Source organism: Mauremys mutica, chromosome 1, assembly GCF_020497125.1.
Source record: "Mauremys mutica isolate MM-2020 ecotype Southern chromosome 1, ASM2049712v1, whole genome shotgun sequence".
NCBI classification, from domain to species: Eukaryota; Metazoa; Chordata; order Testudines; family Geoemydidae; genus Mauremys; species Mauremys mutica.
In genome coordinates, this window is record NC_059072.1 from 31,739,299 (window position 1) to 31,751,916 (window position 12,618).

General features: G+C 40.9%; 1 protein-coding gene across 1 annotated transcript in view; it reads right to left on the minus strand.

Moving 5' to 3' along the window:
• CELSR1 (cadherin EGF LAG seven-pass G-type receptor 1) overlaps positions 1-12,618 on the minus strand; it is a 280,607-nt gene that overhangs the window by 114,091 nt on the left and 153,898 nt on the right. The window contains exons 3-4 of the mRNA XM_044984920.1: positions 6,127-6,349; positions 718-833 (exon numbers count right to left, since the gene is read on the minus strand). Coding sequence (XP_044840855.1) covers positions 718-833; positions 6,127-6,349 — 339 coding nt within the window. The remainder of the gene's footprint in view (positions 1-717; positions 834-6,126; positions 6,350-12,618) is intronic.

The window sequence follows — 12,618 nt, forward strand, 5'->3', positions numbered from 1 at the left end:
CCATAGGAGTTTATAGTGAACAATTGCCTACCAAAAAGCACCTCTTCCAAAACATCAGTCTTCACTTAACAAGTACCAAGCAGTTACTTGATGTGTAGTAACATTGGCAGTTCTCTTCTCAAGCTCATAGCTCCCTTTAATCTTCCCCTTTACTTAGAAATGTTGAATTATTGATAATGCCCAACAAATACAAAGATTGTGCACTCTCTTTTCCGGCCTTACTTCCAAGGACTGAGAGGTTGATCTAATATCTAAAGCCCTCTGTTCCTCTAGGGCCCAATTCTATTCTCATTGAAACCAAGAGGAGTTTTTCAATGGACTTCAGTGGGATGTGGATCATGCCCTAGGTGTGTTGTTCAGTAGTTAAAATGGTTTGATAAATGCCCTATGTTGTAACAGTTGATGATGAAAGAGCTGCTGAATCCCAACCACAAAAATAAAGAATACAAGAAAAGAAAGTAAAAAGATCTGGGTAAATGAACTGTTATACAATACAATAGTGCAATGTTAATCATTTGTACAAAAGAGCAATAACTCGGTAAAGTTTTAAACTCAATTAAAATCTTTAATTTGGGATCTATGAATCAATCTAGGAAACCACATAAAATCTTTAATGAGGTTCATTTCAAAATGTAGTGAGATGTTCTCTTCTCCGTAAAGTTATTGCTAGTATTTACATATAAAAGTATCAAACTAAATGGGCAAGGAACACCTTACCTGCAGAGAATGTTAGTTGGATCTGTTCTTCAATGATCTCAAGAGCAATAAAGTCATGTTTCTCATTAAAACGTCCATTGTAGAGGAGCAGAGCATTCCTTTCTCTGGTTGCAAACCTGTAACATGCAGACACAAATTTCATATCTAATTATCTACAAAGTGAAGAACATACAATCCAGCCACTCTGAAAATAGATGACATAAAAACTACCAGTCATCATTATCTCAAGACAGAATGCAGCACTGTAACTGTATAACATTGCATAACATTGCACTGTAACTGCATAACATTGCATAACATTGCATGATTTCTGCATGATTTAGTTGGGAATTGGTCCTGCTTTGAGCAGGGGGTTGGACCAGATGACCTCCTGAGGTCCCTTCCAACCCTGATATTCTATGATTCTATGACTCTATGAACACATCTGTCTTAAAATTCATTCTCCTTTGTTACCCCTTTCGTCAGGAAATAATACAATTAAGATAATTATCAGTACATATTATTTTGACGTCTACAGGAGTCAGCAAGACAGAACCTACAGAGGATCTGGCTTCTTCTTTGAATACCTCTACTGAAAAAGAAGGTACTGAAAATGAGTAAAATCACAAATACGCTGAATTCTGAGGGAGGACCGTCCAGTGGTCAGAATGGACTGAGTTATTATTCTTTGCTGAGTGTCCGAAAGTGTGGAATGCTTACAGCCTAAATTCAAAATGATGCAGTGAAGGTCATACACAGATGAAAAAGAGTTGAGGAGGGGAAAGACAAGACTTACAGTAATGATGTCACATGGTTAATCAGGGCTTGATCCTGCACCAGTCAAGTCAATTGGGAGTAAGGCAAATTCACGCATCTTAATGATTCCATTAAATTAGTTGGGGTTTTCTTCATTTTTAATGTAATGTTCTCTAATCTCAAGAATTTGATGCTCCAGAAGCAGGAGGAGTTTCCGCTTTTGTGCTAGGAAATAACTGATAGCCCTAGTTTTAGAAAAGCCTAGTTTTGGCCTCTGCAGCTCCTTTAAAATTTGGGTAGGGCTCATTATTAAATTCTTCAAATTTATCTATATCTATAACTAATTTTAATGTGTGAAGAAAAACAGAAGACATCTGAAGTTTTTACAATTCTAAACAGTAGTACTCTGCATTGATTCTGTATCATCAACCTCTAGAAAGCTTTGTGACCTAAAAGTCTGGAGTGTTCTAAAATAACACACTTGTCTTATAAGTCTATGACAGACAAATTTGAATTCAAAGCTCTGTTCCATGGAAAGAAGAAATGGCCTCTACCATAGGGCATGCAATGTGGCACCAATTAGTGGGGCTCTTGTGGAAGAAAATGACCACAATCTTCTGAATCCTGACTCTAGAGAATTAGGAAGAGGCAGGTATTTCAGAGCACTGTGTCCTGGCATCTTCATTTTCCAGATCATAGTTTAATTCTTAACAAGACATATAGGTTATACTTACCATATGTTCTCCCTAAAGAGACAGATGCCTGAATCAGAGCTGGCTGGAAACCAGAATTTCCATTCTGTGGGAAAATCTGACATTTCAGGGGACAAAACTGTTCCAAATCAGAATGAAAAACTGAAATTCTCATGAAACAAATTTTCAAAAAATTTGGATTAGGGGCAACTGAAATGTGTCATTTTATTAAGGTAAAATGTGTCATTTTGATTTTATAGTTTTATTTAATTTTTTAAAAACATTTACATTTTATTCACCTATTAAATATTATGTTTTATATATGAATGTAGCATTGACATTAATATTGTACTATAATACAGAATTAGAAATGAAATATAATAATAATATATGGAGGTATACCTATCTCATAGAACTGGAAGGGACCCTGAAAGGTCATTGAGTTGAGCTGAGTTCAGTCCCCTGCCTTTACTAGCAGGACCAAGTACTGATTTTGCCCCAGATCCCTAAATAGCCCCCTTGAGGATTGAACTCACAACCCTGGGTTTAGCAGGCCAATGCTCAAATCACTGAGCTATCCACCCCCAAATGATAACATTGAAATGAAATGTTTCAATATTATCATAATGAGATGATAAATGTCCTGTACAAAATACATCAAAACTGGCATATTCCTATGAAATGTTTCAATTTTGACTGAACTGTACTTTTTGAGAGAAAACTGTTCCATCAAAACGATTTTGGGAGAAATCACCTGGGGTATGTCTACACTACCCGCCGGATCCGGCGGGTAGTGATCAATCTATCGGGGATCGATGTATTGCGTCTCGTCTAGACGCGATACATCGATCCCCGAACGCGCTCCCCGTCGACTCCGGAACTCCACCAGGGCGAGAGGCGGAAGCGGAGTCGACGGGGGAGCGGCGGCCGTCGATCCCGCACCGCGAGGATGTGAAGTAATTCAATCTAAGTCGATCTAAGATACGTCGACTTCAGCTACGCTATTCTTGTAGCTGAAGTTGCATATCTTAGATCAATCCCCTCCTCCAAGTGTAGACCAGGCCTTGCTTTCCTAGAGGGCAGAAGTGATTAGTTAGTTGAATAACAGTGTCAACTTCATATTTCTGTCTGAAAATGTTACTAAGAACTACTAATAAGAGTACTATAACTGAACGTGGGTAAAATATATTTTTTTTCTATTTTTTTCAGTTTGTTTACCTTGTGCATTTAACAATACTTTGTATAAATTCAGTTTCACTGTTCTGTTGATGGTCAATTGAACTTCTTGTCTCATGCACTAGCAATTTGGTGTTCTTGCTTTAGCTCTCTTTGCTGCAAAGAGCTGTATATACACATCATCTGGGGAGCAGAAAAACACCTGTCTTTTTTTTTTTAAAGGGAAGGTTTTGGTTCTTTGTTTTAATTTCAGGACGTACTACTTACAGAATGCTTTATCAGAGACTGGAATTGCTGGAAATAAATCTTTTTAAAAAAATCAGTTGACAATTCCCTTTAAGTGAGGCTGAATGACTAAGAACTCTTGGGAGAGAGGAGAGATGGAGAGGAGGTGGGGCACATCTGATAAATGTCCCAAAATAACAGTGAGATTTAGCATGCAGAAATAGAGTATATGGTAAATAAGCATCTGACTACTTGTTCTCTTTCCTTTTCCCTTCTGTAAGAACATATGGTGAGTATAATGTATAGGTTCCAAACCATTTAAATGCTCAGAATGCCTCATTAGCTTGTAACATAGTCAGTGAACATATGGATTATTTTTAAAATCCCATTTTAGTCTTGAGGATGAACTAGATAAACCTACCACTCTTTGACCTCTTTTGGGGGAAGTGGGGCCGAGGGACGCTAGACACCCTGAGATAATAGGAATAATCACAAATCAAAAAATATGTAATGGCAAATACTTTGTCTAGCCAAACTTCTACTTCTTGATTATCCTGAAGTAATGTTTCCCTCCTGTGTTGGAGGAGAATAAGGGGCAAGAAAATACTCAGCATAAAATCTAAACGCCCACATAGTTCGTCACCCTGACCCATATAGGGACAAATTCTGTGCTAATTTACATCCTGTGCAATGCCATGAAGCTAATGGGGTTTAATTCAGCACCAAATATGCCTGTTGAGTTTTTAAAGATTTTGAAGTGGCTGTCTGGTGTGAAAACTATGATGCCAAGCCTTACTGCTTTCTGTTTCTCAGTAAGTCCCACAAGCTGACTGTGAGCCATTCTAACCTGCAGCAGAACAGTTTCACACACCACACTTTGAGAATCTTCCTGGAAGCATGTAAAATGACACCATCCGCTGCTGGAACCATCAGCTCTGGTAGTACAGGAGCTGAGCTGGCAGCCTGCCTCCAACACTCCCTTTGCATTTCATGTAAATCTGACAGTTCCAAGCCTTTTTTTCCCCTCAGCTTTCTCTTGTCCAGCAGAGTTGACGCTTGAAAACCTTCTTATTCGGTTTTGTGGTCTAATTTTGATCAGAATCAATGCAAAGCCATTCTATATATTCTTCACAGTTTTCACAACCTTCCATACTAACCTTGATAAATTATATTAATTGTAACTGCATGCTTTGATTTAACCATGGTTTCAAGACTCCACACACTCAGAAAAAATGTGACCACTGTAGTGTTAAGGCAAGATCAAGAGTGAAATGGAAACATTCTGCAAAGAAGCAGCAAGCTACGCTTGAGAGTATAACAAGAACAAGCTAACTTTGAGGGGTTTCTTAGCCTAAGTAAAGTGATTGATTTTAGCTAATTCAATAGCTAACCCGGACCTCTTTTTCTTCTAACAAGAAGTTAGCTTCTTCTTGTTGTTTTTATCCATATTAGGTAACCCCAATCCTTTCAGTGGTGTAGACGCAGCTTAGCACATTTTACCTTGACTCAGCCAAAGTCAACCCGTGACCAGCTAAATCACGGTAAAATCTACCTCCAAAGCATCAGTCTCCCAATCTTTGGTGCTCACAGAGATCCTTGGGTGAGCTTGTGCTTTCATACACAGGGAGACGGTGATTAGGGCAGGAGGAGGTGGTCTGGGAGCAGAGACAGATGCCATCACCTCCCTGCTTAAAGTGTGCAGGGACTATGCCATAAAGTTAATTTAGCTTAAGGCAGCAATGAATTTTATACAGCTGCATCTGTCCCTGTGCTATACAACCCTCTTTGTAGGAGTGCCAGGAGCAGCAGAGGGTGGTAGCGGGAGCCAGCAACCCCAACTCTGCTGGGTGCCCCACTGGTGATCAGCACAGACCCAAAGGCGGGCAGCATGAGTTGAGTAGAGGCATGGCCAGGCCAGTTGTGGGACATGCTGTTTTAGTCCAGCTCCTCGCCAGCCTCTGCCAGCTGCAAACTGAATAGGGCCTCCTCCGGCAGACTCTCACATTTCCTCTCTCCAGGCACAGCGTCTCCTGCTGGCCCAACTGTGCCCTCCTGAACCATGAGGGCTTGAAGGAGCCCATTCCCTCTATCTGTGTACAGGATTTTGCAATACTTCAGTACAAACAAAACCTACACGAAACAAAACACCGATCTGTGTGGCAGAGGAGCTGAATATTCTGAAAGTGAAAAGTTTTACGATAGGAGGGACACAGTCAGCACTTCATATTAGAGCCAGCAAGACTGCTTTTAATTCCTGCCCACAATCCGGCTTTCAAATAATGCTCTTTGGGGCAGGGACCATCTAACTGCTCTGTGTTCGTACAGTGCCGAGCACAATGGGGCCCCACTCCTGGCTACCTTTTGGACAATACCATAATAACATGATTAATAATAATCTCAAGTAGCATGATTCTAATTCTGCTCCCATAGGAGTCGATGGCAGACTTCCCACAGTAACCACTTGCGCACATATTTAACTCTGGGGGCTACAAATATATAACAACATTTGGCCCTAAATCCAAATCAAGGAGAGAATTGGACTGAATCCTTTCTTATCAAGACAGAAGGGAAACAAACTTACATGAGGGAAACAGTGAAATGGAAGCGCTGTCTTAACCCTTTGAAGGTGACAAACGACTGTGGAGGGAAACTTCTTGTTGTCATCTCACAGTAAGGTCTCTCGTACTCTCCTGGGGGACACTCACATTTGAAACCTCCTACCAGCAGATTAACACAGGTTCCTCCGTTTTTACATACTCCCGGCACGCAGCGGCCAGAGCGGGCATTCACTTCGCAATACTCGCCTGGAAGAAGGAGAAACAAAGATCAGTAGGAAACACTTGGCACTAGATTCCAACTAAACAACAATTGTCAGAGATACCAGTGAAGGAGAACAGTTATTATTGCTTAAAAAAAAAAAAAAAAGCTAACGTGTTTTTAAATGTCTGTACATCAAGTTAAGTAGTTGTAATTGCAATGGAGTGTATGTATATGCCTCACTGTTTCTCAAACTTTAATTCTCTGCATAGTTCAGGACAGTCTTTCCTCAGTGATCCTTTTTCAAATACTTCACAATGCTGGCTCTAATTTTTAGATTTCTAGGCTGCTTTCAGAACTGGTGATAAATATATACCAGGAAGAAGGTGACATTATCATGTAAAAACCTGAATACTTCCTGTCAGCTAAAAAATGTGTCAATGGTTCCAGCATTTGATATTGTTTTCAACCACCCAGGATCAAATGTTCACTCCCAACTCTGAATGGTGTAAACAGATAAGTGTTGTATTTCCCCTTTAATGGAATTCAGTTTTACTGCAGGTGTCACTGACTAAGTACAACTGAGCCAGGAATATAGTATTTTTAAAGTGTGTGCATTTATATAAAGAATGGGCAGGATACAGGTGACATGCGTAGTGCTTTCTTTTTTTTTCTCTTTTCAGAGTGTCCTACTGACATTTACCTCGATTTCCAAACAACTATACAGTCAAGTCATTCAGTTGTTAAGAGACATGTATACTGATTTACAAACTCCTGAAGTTTTTTATCCTTAAATGCTGAAATTTTATTCCATACCAAACCCCACCCCAACCCTATATTAAGATTTTTGTTAATCTTAAACACTCAAGGAAATAGCAAAGGTAAGTTTGTACACACAACCTTAGCCCTAACAACTTTTGCACATGCATTAAAATTTGGTCAAGATTTTCAAAAATGCTTAGTGAGTTTGTAGTTTACAAGGTCTGTAGGAGACATTCTTGAGCCCCTTTACACCATACAAAATCTGCAGAGGCTGACGCAAAGGCTGCTGCAGAATTAACTGCTCAACAGAAAACTAGTTCTCTGCGTTAATTATTTAAAATTTGTCTACCAGAATGTGGGGGGGTTGTGAGGTAACTGCCGTTGTTATGCTTGATTATATCTACCCAGATCCTGCATGTAAAAAGTATTCATAGAAACTAATGTGGGTTTATATAATTAAATTAATCCCAGAAACAGTGCCAGCGCCCCTGCCACTTACTGGATTGTCTCCACCTCTCTCCTTCTGCCCTGGGGATGGGACGGGAGCTGCTGCAGCCTGACAAGGAGTTTCAGGGCCGCCCGGGGGGGGGGGGTAGGGGAAGAGGGGGCGGGGGGCAGCAAGTGGGACAATTTGCCCCAGGCCCCAGGCCCCACAGGGACCCCACGAGCCCTGGCCTGGCAGTCCGGATCTTTGGCGGGATTATGGCGGCGAGGGGCCCTTCAGTGCTGCAGAAGACCCGGACCGTCGCCGGGTGAGTACAAGCGCCGCAGCTCCCCCACTTTGCCCCAGGCCCCCTGAATCCTCTGGGCGGCCCTGAGGAGCTTGCCTACAAGAAGGAGGTGGCCCTGGCTGAGCAGGGGCTGGCTCAGGTTAATGATCTGGCACCTCTCCTCACCCCGGAGTAACTGGACTTTTGGTGTCAGGTCAGTACATCTGACCAAACACTGACAGGTCCCCTTTTCGACCGGACTTGACGGTTGAAAACTGGGCACCTGGCAACCCGAAATGGCACCCAGACACAAAAGCCAAAAACCAGACTGTCCAGGTAAAACCCTAAAAAGGAATCTTTCACACAAATCTAGAAACAACAAAAGCCACAATCCCTCAATCAGAAAATAAAAATCAAGGCCTCAATTCAGAAAAGCATCGCTGCTGAGGAAAGCATTTAAGCTAGAACTTTTAACTTTAAGCATGTGCCTGACTGAAGCAGGGCCAAAGTTCCTAAACTCTAATTTTATTAAGTTATTATTAGAATTCTGAAACAAACACTTGAAAAATCCCTTCCTATTTTCCACTACCAGCTGTGGACACCAATTCAGACACGATTATCTGAATGGATACCCAGCATTAGCCAAGCAAAGAGGTCAGGTAGATTATAGTGATACACAACATGGTTCCCTCATAAGAAATTACTATAAATCTGTATACTCAGGTGTGGTGATGAATACGAAGGAACAAAATAATCAAACAAACAAGTTTACTAAGAAGACATTAAGGAATGCATTTACTGGTGAGTTGCTTTCAGGGGCGGCTCTAGGAATTTCGCCGCCCCAAGCACGGCGGCACACCGCGGGAGGTGTTCTGGTGGTCGCCGATCCCGCAGCTCTGGTGCACCTCCCGCAGACGTGCCTGCGGAGGGTCCGCTGGTCCCGCGGCTCCGGTGGAGCATCCTCCCGCAGGCACGTCTGCGGGAGGTGCACCGGGGGCCGCCTGCCGCCCTCCCGTGGCACGCTGGTTGCTTACAGGCTCCTCTCCACCCCAACAATCCGAGCCTGAGCTCCAGCCTGAGCTGCAACTTGAAACCACTGTCCGCAGAGCTATTTTTACTCGCTTCTGCAATCTGTGTAGACCTACCCAAAGACAACTCACCCCTCTTGTGCGCTGAAACTCTTCAGGAATTAGAATGACACATTTTCTACATAAAAAACTAAGCATGGGCTTGCCCCCATTTTAAAGGAGTAGGATATTTAACTATATAACACTTGACAAAAGCAAACAAGGCGCAGAGCTGAACACAAGCAGACATGCTACAAACAGGGGAGATTGTTTCCATTCTGAAATGCTGTTGGAATATCATGGCAATACAGAGGGTTCTCATAATATAAGAATCTAAGGCTGCATTCATTAATCCTTCCTTATTCTTCTATGCAGAAAGAGTGCATAGACACAGCAGATTGCTAGTTTAGATACAAGTATAATTCCTGTTTATAGCACACAAATGTAAAACCATTTAATAAACAAGAGAAAGGGTGATCTTGTTTGAAATTGGGGATCTGCAGTGGTGATGAGAGAACTAGGGGATCTGCACTGCAATGAGGAACGGCTGCCGCAACCTGTGCTTATAGCTGAATCGTCTGGTTTATGACTCAGCCAATCTACCCCCGACTGTTACTAGCAACCTTTTCTCTATTCAAGTAATTTAATATTTCCTATAGTGTTGGTATTTGGGGACTCCCTGAACATACTTCTTATGTATCACAGCTCTGTGAAATCCAGACGGGAGGTGTAATGCTACAGTGACCTTTAGTCCTCATAACATGTAACCGAGTCTTTTTCCACAATGAAACCTAGAGTGTGCACCTTTGGATAATTCTGCCTTATGGGTGGCTATCATCCCTCATGCAGACTTTTGGACTTTGACAAATCTTTAATAAGAGCCAGCAACCAGTCCACTATAAGTCAATCAATTTGTAAACACCTAGAGGATTATAGGGTTATACAGAATAGTCAGAATGTATTTGTTAAGAACAAATCAAGCCAAACCAACCTAATTTCCTTCTTTGACAGAGTAACTGGCCCAGTGGATGGGAGAAAGCAATACACATGATATATCTTGATTTTAATAAGGCTTTTGACACAGTCCCACATGACATTCTTATAAGCAAACTAAGGAAATGTGGTCTAGATGAAATTTCTATAAGATGGGTGCAAACTGGTTGAAAGACCTATTCAAAGAATAGTTGTTAATGGTTCACCGTCAAACTGGGAGAGTGGAAAGGGGTATCTAGTGGGGTCCTGCAGAGGTCAGTCCTGGGTCTGGTACTATTTAATATTTTCCTTAATGACTTGGATAATGGAGTGGAAAGTATGCTTATAAAATTTGCAAATGACACCAAACTGGAAGAGGCTGCTAGCACTTTCGAGGGCAGGATTAGAATTCAAAAACAGCCTTGACCATTTAGGGTATGTCTACACTGCAATTAGACACCCAAGGCTGGCCCATGTCAGCTGACTCGGGCTCATGGAGCTAGGGCTCACGGAGCTGTTTAACGCAGTGTACATGTTCAGGCTTGGGCTGCAGGACTTCGCAGGGTTCTAGAACCCAGTTCCAGCCCAAGCCCAAACGTCTGGAGTGCAATTAAACAGCCCTTAGCCTGAGCTGAGCAAGCCCGAGTAAGTTGGCATGGGCCAGACATGGGTGTCTAATTTCAGTGTAAACATACCCTTAGAGAACTGGTTTGAAATCAACAAGATGAAATTCAATAAACACAAGTTAAAAGTACTTCACTTTGGAATGAAATATCAAATGCATAACTACAAAATGGGGACTACCTGGCTACGTGGTAGTACTGTTGAAAAAGATGTGGGGGCCTAAACTGTATCACAAATTAAATAAGAGTTAGTGTGATGTAATTGCAAAAAAGTCCAATATCATTCTGGGATGTATTAACAGGAGTGTTGTATGTCAGACATGGGAGGTAGTTATTCTGCTCTAGTTGGCACTGGTGAGGCCTCAGATGCAGTACTGTGTCCAATTCTGGGTGCCACACATTAGGAAAGATGTGGACAAACTTGACAGAGTCCAGAGAAGAGCAACAAAAATGATAATAGGTTTAGAAAACCTGAGCTATGAGGAACAGTTATAAAAAAACCTGGCATACTTTGTCCTGAGAAAAGAAGATTGAGGGGGGAACCAGATAACAGTCTTCAAATATCTGAAGGGCTGTTATAAAGAGGACAGTGATCAATTGTTCTCCATTTCCACTGAAGGTAGTACCAGAAGCAATGGGCTTAATCTGCAGCAAGAGAGATTTAGGTTAGATACTATGAAAAGCTTTCTAACTATAAAGATAGTTAAGTACTGGAATAGGTCCTCAGAGCAGGGGGCAGGACTTGATGACCTCTCGAGGTCCCTTACAGCCCTACATTTCTATGATTCTTCAACGCATAATAAATATATTTTCTGATAAAATTTAAAGGAATTTTCGTGTGTGTTAATACAATAAAGTATTCTGATATGTGGCAATGGGAATGGTATAACAACAAACAGAAGAGAAAACAGAGAAGGAAATCTCACTGCCTAGTCAAAGTGCTTTTAATTGATCTCCTGCTGAAGGGTTCCACTCTGTAACCAAATCAAGTAATTACTGATTGTCTTACCAGATCAATCTCTCTGTAAGATATGATAGGTGTTAAAGGATTTAAAGAAACAAATAATAATGATGATGGTAAAAATTAAAAGAAACAAAGCATGGAGAAATAAACCCAAAATTGCAAATAAATTGTAAGCAGAAACATTAGCTCTTGATTATCAAACTGTATAGTAATTTGAATCAATGAACGAGTCTTTGCAGAAAAGTTAACTTGATTCTACAATGACAAAGCATAAAGTCAGCTACTTTTCTAGAAACAATTTAATGACATTGAAAAAAAATAAGGAAGTATTCTAAAAGCTTAAATCAGATATTTCAGATACCTCAGAATACTGAACCATTCTATGACTGTTTTAACTGGAAATACCATGTTAAACAAGAGTTAGCATGAACCAGCAGGTCTGCACTGAATTGCTTTTTTCAGTTTTTCTTTTTCATTATGCTCTGGATACATATTAACTTTTCACTCAGTATCTGTAACTGCTTCACCCGAGCTACAGGCAGTTTGGTAAGCAGACTGCAATTGCAGGTCTAAGAAGAAATACATTCTTGCAGTATTTTAATGGAAAGGAGAAACAACAAGGAATAGGGCAGCAAAATTCTTTCAAAGAGAAATCCCCCATGACCAGTTTTCTTGAAGAAGAACAACCAACCATTTGTGTGCAAATCTCCTTTGCATCTTAAACATTATACAAAAAAATCCCTCTTCCTCCTCTAACAAATACAACTGAAAAATGGCTCTGGTGATGGATGGTACTGAAACAATTTGTACAACAAACAAAGCAACCATAAAAATAAAAGGGGAAAATCCCCCCAGAGCAATAAATATCCATTTTTAAAATCTACTCCATTAAAGTGAAGTATTCACTCCTTCTGAACGTTGTATTGGTTGGCAGAAAGCCTAAGTAACATGAACACTCAGGGGAGAGATAACCAAGCAACAAAATCTCTAAAGCAGGACTCTTAAAGTTTTATATAACACTAAAAAAGACTAGGATTCCATTAGAATCTCATCAGGCCTCCAAGTTAAACATTGATAGACTGAGTGAATAGCCACTACAAGGAGTTGGTGGTATACAGTTACAGTAAGAAAGGAAACTGACTGTTCTAGCAGTTCCAATCTTGTTGATACCTGTTTAGAAGCGAGTGACGCTCTTTGCAGAGGCAAGTGAGCCCATGT